Below are 14,064 nucleotides of genomic sequence, written 5' to 3' on the forward strand. Positions count from 1 at the left end.
ATGGCATTACACATGGTAATAAATTTGTCATATCAGATATTGGAAAGAGCATAACTTAATGAATTTAACAGTTATCATTTGGTGATGACTGAAATTTTATAATTTAACAAATACAGGGATAAAAATGACCAAATTAAAGGGCATGGACTAAATCTACAACTTTCGTAAAGTACAGGGACTAATAGTTGAATTTAACCAAATATTAGTAATCCATGAGTTACCAACACGTGTTGGTGGAGTGTTAAGACATTAGAGACCCAAAAAGAGAACACAAGTTCGAATCTTAAAGAAGACATTATTAAGAATGGTAGTCACATATCCCCGAAAAGATTAGTTTTCATGAGCCATAAAATGAATATGGAAGAAACCTTAGTTATATATAATAAAAAAAAAAGAAAAAGAAAGAAAAAAGCCATGTGTTAATCATCTAAAATGGTATTAGATATAAATGGAGGAAAATTGCATCGAAAAAGAGCAAAATCTAATATTAGTTATCATTTAAAATAATAATATATTAATATGTTTTCAACTAAATTAGTATCCGGTTAAATGTGACACCAATTTATATAAAAATTTTATATTAAGTATAGAAATAATGAAAATAAATGGATAAGAAAAAGAATAAATTTGTCTACAAAATTAATTTTAACTTTATTTTCACCATTATGTAAAGAAAATCACATTATCGAAGTTTACATTATTATAAAAGTTAATATTTTGTTTAATACTTCAAATGTCAGAATCACTTCCTCACTAATAAAATTTAGATGGAAATGATTATCGGGTGTATCGTATCAAACCCTCGGTATATTTTTTATTTAGACATTTTGAATATTACATTTTTTTTATGAATGTATTACAAAGATAATAGCATAAATATTTCAAATATGCCATTGCCAAGCATTAACAAGAAAATTCATTGAATTGTTGTCCAATTTGTTAAATTAGGGAACCGAAAGAATTAAATGCCGTAAAGCTAGCATTTTGTCACATTCACAACTTCTCCATTAATCTAAAAACAAAAAGGAAAGTCGTCTTGTATTATGCAGGAAGAACCCATCATTTCTCTTGTTGCCTTACGACTAAAGAGAAATGACTTCAACTGAAAAGCCTTGAAACCCTTTATTTTTTTTCCCACTTTGGTCGCATGCACTGCAAAGGGAAAATGGTTTTTTTTTCCTTTTTAATTCTCTTAGAAAAGGAAGCTTTGACAGCCTTGTGACTAATGCAACATATTAGCTCTTTCATGGCTTCAAGATCCTTAAGACTCCCCAACTACTACTGCCATTTGTGTATTTATGTATGTCTTTGCTAGCAACTTTATTGCCTGACAATCCACCAACATATCCAATCCCCGTTTTAATTTAATTGATTCATGTAATTATCCTCGGAAAAAAATAATATTCAACAAGTTGAGAGGATTTAAAGTAATGAATTTTTCGAGATTCCCACAGTTTGTTGGTAACGAAGAAACGCTTTCAAGTTTCAGCTATTCTTCTCCCTACCTATGCCCTGTTTGAAAGCTGCTTTATTGCTTGAACTATCGTTTTCAAGGTCCAAGCACCAACGCCCTAGATATGGGGGGTGTAAAAGTCTGGGTCGAAAATCAAAATATTCATCATAAAATTGGTTCTATGGGCTGCTATTAATCATCTCCTTCAGTTCTACTAGCTGGTTTTCAGGTTATTTTTATTAGTTTGCTGTCAAATTGCAAGCCAGATGATTACACAATATGAGAATCGTTCCTAGCTGGCTATCCCTTTAACCATTTTGAGCAATGTCAAGCTTTGGGCATGCAATCAACCCTTTTCTTCATCTTTTCTAAGAATCGTTTTTGCCTGATTGTTACAACTTCACCAACATTAAATCTTACATAATGCTTGATATCAGGAAACATTTCAGTACTTCATAGTAACCCCCCTTCCCTTATGTGTTATCCTTTCTGTATCAAAAACTGTTTGGTTGATTTGGTATGATCAGTCAAGTTCTTCCATTTTCAAAGCTTTTAGACTTCCTATCATTCTTTTTCTTTTCCTAATGAAAATGATTTGGCTTAGCCTTTGAATAGAGGAAAGTAAAGAGTCTAGAAATAAGAGAGACAATTCACTGCCAATTTTCTTTACAGCAGAATCCTACAGTAGGAATTGGACTTATTATTCTGTCATGTTATAGTTTAAGTAGATTCCATCTCTTTTTTTTTTCTTTTTTGTTTTAGACCCTTGATATCCGGTAATTACATTGGGAATTAAGTCAAGCCAAATTAGACCTAGACAAAGCCTCTTCTCTTTATCAACATCTTGCTTAAAAAATATAGAATTTCTTACCACTCGCTTACCAAGTTTTCATATATACTTTCCATTAGATAGGGGCAAATGTTTGCTTTGATAATTCAATACTCAACATTGAACTAAAAAAACCAAGGGAAAGCTTGACATTATTGTGAAGGGCAGGGGCAAGAGAACAACTCGTACATTATCAAAGACTGAACCATAGCTACAACGTAGGATCTTCAATTTTTGATACAAACTTTGTTTCTTTCCCTTTTTTTCGTTTTCTGGAAATGCATTACAGACTCTCTAAGCTAAATAAAAACGACAGAGAAAGACTCAAATTGGATGACCATTCTGTGTGTATTATCTTCTCTGTTTACAGTCTAAAAGTAGCAAAGATGAACCAGCGTGTGCTGCTAATGACACGATGACATATTCATGGTTGCATTTTAGTTAAGCCATGAGGAGGGAACCTCCACTATAGTTTGAGCAATTCAGGGGCTATGAGTGTGGTTGAAAGGGTGGTGTAGCGGAGCAGCGGTGGTGGCATTAAGGCCGTGGGGTGGTGGTGAGACTGCCGATGCTGGTGGTGGACATTGGTAACACTTTGTGAAGAGCCCAAATGTGTCAATCTGGTGTATGAAATTTGTCATGCTCGCCCATCCACCAAATCCAAACCCAACAATTAGAACCCACACCACAACAAACACGTTTATGGTATATGTCCCAACCCATCTTCCAAAGTACTTGGATGGTTGCTCCACTGCATTCTGCATCACAACCGTTCATCACACACCACATGTTAATAATCATACATGAATCGATGATCCAACAGTCAATAAAAAATTCTCAGATAAAGACAAGTTTTGTGTAGTACCCCCAGATATGGGGAATCAGGTACGAACAAGAACATGAACATATTCTGGTTAACAGTTGAAGCACGAATCTCGTGCCTTTTGCAAAAAATATTACAAACTCACAATTATCAACATGTTGTCCAAATATGTTCAGTGTTAAATCTAAAAGATTAGGAGATTAGGAGAAAGACCCGGGACTGGTCTGCTAGACTGTGACCACACGCTATCTCCCTGTATCTTGGATTTATTAAATACCAAATCAAATTCAAAACCTAATAACATATACTTTTTTATTACAAAAAAAAAAGAACATATATTTTTCAATTCTCAGTCAAATGTTTGACTCTGACATAAAGTAAAAAATCATGTCAGATATTCTGCATTTGCCTGTTCTAACTCTAATTAGCTTAAATAATTACATACCTCTCGAGCAGTGGCTGATCTGAAGGTGAAAATGTGAGCCAGTGCTGGAATTACGTAGACAGTGAAGCTAACAAGGAGGGATCCCACGGTGGAGTTTATTGGTCCAAAGAATGGGAAAATAATGGCCAAAAACCAAATGGGAACCACCACTGGCAATCTTGCTGCCGCTCGCTTGCACAGGCTCTTGCACTCATGCATCCCAATTGCTTTCTCCCACACAAAGTACAGTGGCGTGCATGCAAATCCAAATGTTATGAACTGCACCAGAAAGAATGAACATTGTTACATGTACTAGTATTTGTTATGTATGTATGGATCTGATAATAGAGAAATTTTTTTCATAGGCATGCCTGGTGGATGAGCATTAAAATGACAGCCATATCTCTGAAGGGAGTTCTTGGGAGAAGAGAAAAGGCATTTGAGTGATCGAGAAGCATGTCTCCGAATGCCCAATATACAGCAGCAGCCACGGGAAGTGTCAGTGTCAGCACATACAGTGTTGCTATCAGGTATATGGCCTTGAACTTTTGAGGCTTCCACATTGCGTGCATGATTTCCCTGCGTATCCCCACCAACCCACAAACTTAAACTTACATTAATTAGCCATTGATTCTTGTTACTACTAGTATTTATTAAGTTCATCATTTCTCTGCAGGTACTAACTAGAGTCTATTAGTCTTGGTATCAGGGCCTAAAAAAGGCCTGCCTTCTCCAGGCTGATTAATTTTGGGTTTAATCCCACCGCTTTCAACTTTACGGGCTTTTTCTGCCTGTGGGGTGTGCTGGATTCAATGAACAAAACTGGACCCCCACAACAGCATTTCTCATGATAAAAGCGAAAGGAAAGGGCAAAAAGAAAAAAGAAAAAGATCATTGGCTTTCTACATCCAAAAGGAATACTATGGTTTCCAAGAACTTTTTGCCTGCCACGCTTACAAAGGGCATTTTTGGGAATGAAACCTCGAATAATAGTTGCTATAAACTATTATTAATAACAATTTAAAATTTATATGAGAATATGTATGTTTCTTGACAGGGATTGGTCATTGCATCTCCAATGGTCAGATCATGTCTAAAGAAGTGGAGGTCTGGTCGTTTTCACAGCTGTTTTTATATGCATTTATAAATAGAAAACAGCTGCTAACTAAGCTTATTATGAGTTAAGAGACCAGGCGCAAAACATTTTAAGTATCCCATTTATTGAGTTGATAAACATGGGCAGATTTGTATATAACGTAAGAGACACGAATTCTAACTATAAATTAGTCTTACACAGTAACAGCATGTCCCCCGAATGTATACAGAATGTTGGTGGCACCTGTGAAATATAACACCAGCTTGGTAGGACCAGAATGTTTAACTCCCTCAACCTACATTTATATCAACAAAATTCCATTTTTAAAAAATAATAGATTTTCATTACTTTCATTCATCACACAATTATAATAATATGCTTAGTTAAATAAGTTATTAATTTGCAGTTTTTTTTCTTTTCAAGAAATGGACAGGACAACCAGATTTCCTTTTTGACTAACCCAACATGTTCAACCATTTTAATCTAAACAAATTATATATTCAGGCATGAAGCATCATCTTAATAAAGTGGTCCAGTTGACAAAGTTAATGCGTTGTACTAATGTCAACAAGCTGAGTTGATTTTGACACATCCTTAAGTACCTACAATTTTCATAGGTTTAGTGAATTCTATAATAGACTAAACAGTGGAAAATGTTAAAACTGAAGCAAATTAAGGGCTAAGTGGTAAGTGAGAGTTTATACCTGGCCATGGAGGAGGGAAGCAATGGTGAGATACCATGCAGTGTAGGTGGTCATTATAAGGCCAAGAAAAGACCAGATTCTGTAATTATGAAATGAAGGAATAAAGACAGTAGTTGCACAACAAGCCCCAAAGATGTATGTCCAAGTCCTCTTGTCCAGATTATCATTTATGTAATATATGTTACTGCAATAACAAAACAAAAGATACCCAACATTAGGGAATTGATTTGTCAGGGTGCATCACCATGATGATTCCTCTATTATTTTATTATGGACCTAAGAAATTTATATTTGGATACAAAGGAGTAGGTACCTTGCACAAGCAATGAGTTGAATGACAGATCCAAACAGAAGAAAAGTGCAGTTAAATGCCAAACCCACGTTCCTCCAGTGTTTCCCAAGGAGCCCATCAAGAACCTCAAACCACTGCACAATTTAAAACACATATGAGCATTGAAAGATAATAAGTTTTCGATGCCATTTCATCATACACTTGGAGTTAAAAACCTGAATGACATGGTTCCTGAAATCAACTTTCTCTCTTTCTTTCCTTGTTCTATATTCTACATAGAGTATGCTGATCAGATAAGCTGTCCAGCTACCCATCAAACCATAGAACAGCTGAAAGAGAATTCCAGAAAGCAGCCCCAGTTGAGAAAATGAGTACGGCAATGTAAGCAACACTTGAGCTACCTGAAAAAAAAACACTAATTTTAATCTCCATCATCACACAACAAGTGCAGTTACTGAGTGGGAAAAAAAGAAGAAGCAAAGATATGGGTGAAACCTGATTAGAAGCACAGCTAAACCAAGCATCATAAACAGACCCACCATGCCAAAAGAGATTAGGAATCTTGCTTTTCATGCCTTTAGGCTTTCCTTCAGTTTCCATCTCCACATAATTCCCAACAATCACAGTCTCCACCACCTTATCACTACTTGCCATTATCTCTCTCCCTTCCTCACACTGTTCCACTTCTGTTTTATTTCCCCTACAGCTTTTCCTCTAATGATAATAAGGGTAGTGTTGTTTCAATGCAAGAAAAGGATCGATAGATAACTCAAGCGAAGGTGGTGAAGAAAATAGTATAGATATAGTGGGAATATATATACATACACTTCAAGACATTAAGCGGGGAGGGCTTCTCGAAGGATGAAAAAAAAAACAGCTTTGCTTGAAAGGTATTTTACAGAGGGGGGTTCGAGTTTTGGGTTCGGGAAGTGGGTAAAATCCACTTTTTCGAGCTTAAATTAAAGGGATTTTTTTTCTTAAAATTTTTGAGTTTTTTTTGGTTGTTGATTTTAACGAAACCCTCTGGTTTATGATTTTTTTTAATTAAAAATCTGTTTTTTAGTTTGTTATTCAATTAGTCTAATCATAGTTTAGAATGAATTAGAAAGCGTGAGTGTCTTGTCAGCACGAGTGGGTCAGTGGGTAAATTACCACTGTAAATATTATAATAATTAGGTTTAATTGTGCTCTCAGTCCCTGTACTCATCCCACATTTGCCATTTTTAATTACCTAACTTTTAATTCTAAGAATTTAGTTCTCGTACTCTTTTGATTTAATAATTAAAATCTAATTGATAACATAATTGAAAAACTTCTAATAAATTGAATCATGTGAAACAATTGCTCATATGATAAATTTAAAGTTACGTGATAGCCATATGAGAAAAAAAAAACACTTTCACTTTGCTTACTGAAAAATTCTCAAGAGCCTTACAATCCCAAATTAACATTTTTATTTGCTTGATTGACCTTCCACATATGTAATAATGACTACTTGGAAATTTTTAAATGCCACATAAGCTAATGTAACAAAAATATTTTGATGGTGCTAGTAATTGAACTTCAATTGTTAAATCAAAAGAATAGGAAGACTAAATTCGTTAGATTAAAAGGAAAGGGACTGACTTCTAAATGTGTAAAAAATATAGAGACCAAGAACATAAATAGACCTATTAAATAATCTTAAAAATTACTCAATTAAATGCGTCAATTATGACGACTAAAAACACACTCCACAAGAGTAAGTTGATAAAATAATTTGGAGAGGGTTTATTAATGATGGGTTAAAAAAAGTAGAAAAACAAGGCACATAGGGAGGGAGACAAAATGAAGTTAAAAAATAAGAAAAGAATGAGGAAAAATTATAACAAAGTAGACCGCATGATTGCACCCAAACGGGCGTGGTCGCTTTACATTACGATGAAAGTCGCTTTTATCACATGGCCTATGGCTCCAATTCCCCGCCCCCCTATACCCCAAACCCCTAAACACATGCACTTCCATTCCTTATGATATTATAAATTTCCCCAATTTCCATATCTGATGATCACATTCGGTTACCATTCAATTTAAAGTCGAGCTAATTAGAATTTTTTAATAAGTAGGAATGGCACAATCTCATAAACTCTGAATTAATTTGTTTCGAGTTAAATGATTTTTTTTTCTTTTAAAAAGTAAATGTGGGGAGAGGCAGAGTGGTTTTTTTTTGGACAATGGATACGGAGCAATCATGATTATTGCTTGCTCCGTCCCGTCTCGCTCCACTGATGAAATTACTATTTATCACTATTTATATTTACCGAAAAGGTAAAAATGTTATAATGTGTTATAAAAAAATCATAAGTTTTATACTTAAATATTTTTTTAGTAAATATGTTCAAATATTTACTTGCATTTAAAAAGATTAAAAATATTAAAGAGAAGTAGCAAAAATTAAATTGAAGTAGAGCGAGATGGGACGAGGATGAATATATTCATATCCATAGTGGAACGAAGCGTGCCGGCTGTGGAGCGGTAGTGGGTTTAGTAGCATTCGCCCCCGCTCCACTCCATTGTCATCCCTACCAATAAGAAAGTAAAACTCTCTTAACATTGTTTTCTTTACATACAAAATTGAAATTCAAAATCTTATTTAAGGACTATCAAATTTCTTATCACTTGATATATGTAAAAATTAAATTTTATTAATCACCGCCTTAAAAAATAATTTTAAAGAAAATTAACATACTCAAATGTTTGATTCTATTATTAATGTTTGATATACGCTCATTGCACCATTGCTGATACACAGTATCAACAGAGATAGAAAAAGAGGAGAGAGAGTAGTGTCGAAGAAGACTAATTTACTCATTTTAAGATCAAGAGTTGAAAATGTAGAGGAGCTCGACATAAATGGTTAATGCATCAAAATTTTGAATGAAATTATATTAATCATTGGATTATTCATAGGTAAGCGGAGGGTCTTATCTTACCCAATCATACCACTCATAGAGTGGTATGTAACTTAATCGAGGGTTGAACTGAGTTTAAATTGAAGCAGGAATATATGCAATGTGCGTATAAATGGAGAATACTAGAAAAGATTTCCACTAAATACTTATTAGATCATGTTTCATATGCTATCGAAAATAGCATACTATTTTTTAAATTAATTTCGGTTACTCTTTCTTCGATGCACTTGTATTTTTAATTAAGGTAAATATAACACTTATTTTTCTCATGTTCAACGTAAAATTCACCTTCAATGCTTTCAAGAATGATTATTTAATTAGAAAAAGAAATTCATAAACTTTATTGAGATATATTTACTAAACAAATATGTTTGATTTAAATTAAAATAAATATTTTGAATTTATATTTAGTTTAGTTATATATATTATCTTTAAAATAAATTCATTAAATTATTTTATGTAAAATTAATTAGTTAACTTTATTTAAAAATTTCGATAAAAAAACTTATTAAATATAAAAGAAAAACAAATCATTTTGTAATTAACATTACAATTAAATATTTAACTTTACATAAAAGTAAAGTGAATACAAAAACAAAATAATAGACTTACGAATCTTAAATCCAGCAGCAATTTCCACACATACCTTGGCAAAAGCAAGACGTTGCTCAGATGTAGTGATTCTATCCATGTAGGGAGGTTTGCCAAGCGCACTCACAACATAACTAATACCCTTTCGAGTGAAAAGCTCTAATGGAACTCGAGAAAGTTGAATCCAAACAGGCATCCGATCCATATAAAACTCAAGTTTTTTCAAATTAGTCTCCCATCAATGCAAAACAATCGGCTTATTCTGAATGTCCCAAGGGCCATACACTAAGACCCAGTCCCTTGCAGCAACTGTAGCAAATTGAAATATTTACAGGTTCTCACCAGCTGCTTGATTGGTGTGTTTTCCCAATTCAAAGGTAGAGTTCATTGCCCTAGGTGTTTCTAACTATTGTCCCTCTCTTGTCTGGTTAGATAATGCTTGCTTTTCTCCTCCAAAGCCTTCTAAGTTTTTTTTTTAATTTTTGGTGTAGGCACAAGGATTTTTTGTCCACTGTTGAGCAGTTTTGGTAACAGGAGGTTGCTGGTGATCCCATAGTGAGGTTGTTCCTCAAATTGAAGTGGTTGAAGCAACTATTAAAAGCCTTCAATTCTGAGCCTTTTAGTTGTAAAACCCAGATTTCTAATAACCCAAAAATTTGGAACCAATGAAGGACTAAATTGAAAGAGATCGCAAGTTGATGGCCTCTATTGAAAGAAACAGGAAAGCTAGAAATTGAATTGGACATATTTGAGGACCAATTTTGGTTCAGTTAAAATGGAACCCGTCGGTTCCTTAGCAGGAGACATAATAATTAGTGATGCACAGTTCTCATAAGGTTGGAAGCAGTGCAGGAATGGCTATAAATAGTTGAAAATGGTTTCCCATGGATGATTTTCTTCCCGACTTTGCTTCATTTACTCTTGTTCATCATATTCTTCAATAACTCAAAGAATGAGGCCATGGAAGGTTCTACATGAAGCAGACTTCATGAGGATTAAGATGGAAAACTAGGGAAACCAGCAAACGGGTAAGGTTCTTAACCCTTCTATGTACGTAGAGGTTAAGAAATGAGGTTATGGATATTCAAAACTGTTCTAAGGGTTCTACGTGTTATGAAAGTTTAAGCTTTTAAGGTGAAGTGTAAGTTTAACCAGTTGATTTTTTGTTAAATGCTTGGCTTCCAAGAGAATGGAAGCTCTTGCATTTGAGGAAACTAAGTTGTGGAAATGATAAAGTTTCAGATGAGTTTCAAAATCCAAACTTGTTGTTAAAGTCTACTTCATCTATGTATGTCATGTTTCCGTAAGCATAAAATACGATGATATGAGCACACATTGCATGATTGTGGGAAAACCTCAAGGGGTTATATGAAGTTAGGATAAGAATGAGGAGAGAACTCATTAGTTACCGCCTTAGGCGAAGCTCTAGGCCTTGCAGAGGGAACACTGTGGTATTTGAGCATCAAGGTTAGGTGGTGTAAAGGAGGTAATAAGAGGAGGATTCGAGTAATATGAATCATGGAATGATATTTACCGCGACGGCTATAACGACTGGTCCTTCGGGGCAACACCGTGACAATGGTATATGGCATAAAACCATAAATGAAAGACGCTATGGCAGTCTGGTATAAGGTACGTAGCGTAAGACCATGGATGAAAGACGTCGTGGAAGCATGGTACACGGTAAAAGGTATACGGTGCAAGACCATAGATGAAAGATGCTATGGAAACCAGGTATAATGAGTAAAACCATGGATGAAAAACTACATGACATTAATTGATAGTACGCCAGGATGGCAGATAGGTGTAAGACCATGGATGAAAGAATTCATGACATTCGCAGATATAGTCTACTGAGAAAGTAAACACAGAATAGAGATAATCCGTTGGGATAGTAAACACAGAACAGAGTAAGTTCGTCGGGAGAGTAAACATGAGGTGAGCCTACAAAGACGTGAAAAATAAGGTAAGAAGGGTATAAAACCATAGCTCGGCTACAACATTCCATAAAGCCCATTAGGGAATAAATGAGAAAAGTATTCCAAAACCTCAAGTGAGGAGTATAGGCCTATACGCCAAGTATGAGAACCCTCGCAGGGGAAGAAGAGGCCTGTATGCCCTTCACCCAACTTGATCGACTGCATCCTAGTGTTGGGTGTTACGCCTAAGGACAGACATACTTAGACTCTTTCTTTACTTTCCTATGTAACTACATGAGATAAAATTTTCTTTTCTCTTAGACTAAATAATTTCAAGTATCTCATTAAAAATATCTTTACGTACAATGCATGTTTCTCTTTTACATAATAAAACTATGAAGTTCAACGGATACATCATGTTTTTACTAATTACAAAATCAGAGTACTATAACTCATGCGCAGACTTAACTTCGCCATATAACTTCCCGTATGAATCGTACTTTTATAACCCTTTTTAGCGTAGACTATGGCTTCTTATCCCATTCTTTGGGGAGACTTCCCCCTCTATATGCACATCAGCACGAACCGCCGCTCTACTAGCATAGCCTTGGAATCATCCCTCCGCACAAGATTTTTTACAACTTGAAACAAAAAACAACTTATATAAGTTCTTGAGAACTTAGTAAATCTCTATTACTTGTTTCATTACGTTGTAGTGTACTCAACACTTTGCGTATTCTTTAGCCTATGTCTTTCCCCGACAGGTACTTTACCTTACCACTTCTTATGGTGTTGTTCGAACATATTTGACTAAGACTTCCTTAAAGTGTACCACGTACATCATTCATTTATTTTTCATTCTCTTATCCATATTGGATCCTTACTCTTTTCGTGTCTATCACATATTTCATTTTGACCCCTTTTCACCCTACTGACCATTTTCCTCTTTTGTTTACATAGAGTTCATATCATCTTTAACACTCGGAACCTTTCTGTCGTATTTCAATAGATACCATACTTTTAGCTTTCCTTTAAAGAGTCATTTATCCAGATTTCACCATGTTGATATTTCGTTAACAGAGTTCGCCATTTTGGCGTTGCCCTTAAATCTTTGTTCCGTGGTCACTTTCACAGACTACGCCACTAAGGCGTATTCCTGACTTTAATATCTTCCCTTATTTTTGGGAGCTTCAAACACTCATTTGATCAACAGATAGCCACGAAGGCATCCACTTGACTTAGATAGCCACAAGGGTATCCACACAACTTTTGATAGCCACAAAGGCACCTACTCATATTAGATAGTCGCAAGGGCATCTAGATACATACACAAGATAACCATAGAAGTGTTCATACAGATAGATAGTCATAAGGGCTCTCATAATATATTAGATAGCCATAAAGGTGTCCACATATAACAAACTTCTCCACGAAGGCACATTTAACAGATACAACCACAAAAGCTTTTATACAACAGAATTAGCCAATAAGGTTTTACTTTATCAGAATCAACCACGAAGGCTCTTTTCATAACAAAACAACCACAAGGGCTTCCGCATATAACATATTCAACCACAAAGGCTCACATATAATAGATTCTGCCACTAGGGCTCACATATAATTGATTTCGCCACTAGGGCCTACATATAACTCAATGTCTTGAGGTTTGCCCTTTATCGTATGGTACTCATTGAACTAGCCTTTATCTTTTTCCCCACATAACGTCATAGTCGCAGACTTGGTCTTACACTATGTGGTCTTCACTTGCCATATGATGTCATAGCAAATGACTAGGCCTTACACAATATGATATTCACTTTTCATGTCCATAATTCGTTTTTATTGTCCATACAGACTCACATGCAAGTAGACTCATACATGACAGACGTACTCTTTCAGACATGCAACTTATGCAAAGACTCGTTCACTACAGAATCATACTTCCAGACATATTCATGCGTATGCATGTTTTCCTTAGAACATAAACATATCATCAAGCTCATGATTTCTTTACATTTTCATCATACTTGTCATTCCTTTCATAATAGAGGCATATCTTCATTCAAGAATCACATGCAACTTATCAAGAATACATCTTTCACAGACTAGTTGTTTGGAACGGAGTGGAATAACACGCAAACATACCACAAGATTCAGTTTAGAGACTCACTTGTTAGCCTCAAAGGTAGCTTAAACTTCAGACTTGGCTTCCATCAACTAGATCATCAGCCCCTAAATGTTAAACCATAAGAAACTCATTAAGATCTTTCCTTTCTCACTTGAACACCAGGATCATACAACAAGGCTTTACCATTTTCATTACTAAGCTTAAACATACCTTCTCTCATGGCAACTTAGCATGCAAGGTCGAGAAACTTACCTTATAAAAGGGATATCTCAAAATTGATCCTTTCATTCTCGGCTCATCCTAAAGGATGAGAGGATTTTTCCTCATCAGCTTATCCTTATATAAATAGAGGATACTTCTTGAGGAAGTAATAAACAATGCCTGTCATTAACCCTATTAGCTAGATATTTTCCTTTGTCCTTTTAGACGTTTGACACATGTATTAATCCATGTAATTCACCCAGTAGATGCATGACAGTTGTAAAAAGATACATGTATAGGTACACTTACCTTGACCTAACATACTTTTGGGTCTTAGCCCATCCTTTGTTAAGGTGTAGCTAATAACTTAACCGGTCATGCTTCGGCACATCGCGCCTTTTTGGCGGCGAATCTATTACGGGAGTCCACTTAATACTTCCATTACAAACTAAGCTCCCACATATACGTCAAAAGTCTTAGTAGGGTGGACAATGTTTTATTTACTCATAGACTTCATAGTTCGTCATTCGTCAGGCCTTATACTTAACCTAAATGAGCTTTTCCATCTTTTCTTGGTTCTGCTCTCCTGATGAGAGAGATATATTTCTTGTCTTAAACATTTTGACTTGTCCCTTGACTTTATTAGGACTCAA

General features: G+C 35.1%; 1 protein-coding gene across 1 annotated transcript; it reads right to left on the reverse strand.

Moving 5' to 3' along the window:
- Positions 1 to 2,402: 2,402 nt before the first annotated feature.
- On the reverse strand, positions 2,403 to 6,518 carry LOC105785891 (auxin transporter-like protein 5). Its single transcript, XM_012612079.2, has 8 exons — positions 6,117 to 6,518; positions 5,837 to 6,022; positions 5,643 to 5,755; positions 5,330 to 5,513; positions 4,823 to 4,920; positions 3,901 to 4,108; positions 3,551 to 3,808; positions 2,403 to 3,040 (listed from the first exon to the last, which is right to left on the reverse strand). Exons 1-8 carry the CDS (start codon positions 6,273 to 6,275, stop codon positions 2,765 to 2,767), a joined length of 1,482 nt encoding a protein of 493 aa, XP_012467533.1. The 5' UTR covers positions 6,276 to 6,518; the 3' UTR covers positions 2,403 to 2,764.
- Positions 6,519 to 14,064: the final 7,546 nt, after the last annotated feature.

This window comes from Gossypium raimondii, chromosome 1 (genome assembly GCF_025698545.1).
Source record: "Gossypium raimondii isolate GPD5lz chromosome 1, ASM2569854v1, whole genome shotgun sequence".
NCBI classification, from domain to species: domain Eukaryota; kingdom Viridiplantae; phylum Streptophyta; class Magnoliopsida; order Malvales; family Malvaceae; genus Gossypium; species Gossypium raimondii.

Excerpts from the sequence above, each read along its gene's own strand:
- LOC105785891 (XM_012612079.2), bottom strand. The coding sequence starts at position 6,275 with ATGGCAAGTAGTGATAAGGTGGTGGAGACTGTGATTGTTGGGAATTAT. Across the intron at positions 6,023-6,116 it reads TTAGCTGTGCTTCTAATCAG|GTAGCTCAAGTGTTGCTTAC; the intron begins GTTTCACCCATA and ends TTTTTTTTTCAG. Across the intron at positions 3,041-3,550 it reads GATCAGCCACTGCTCGAGAG|AATGCAGTGGAGCAACCATC; the intron begins GTATGTAATTAT and ends GTTGTGATGCAG.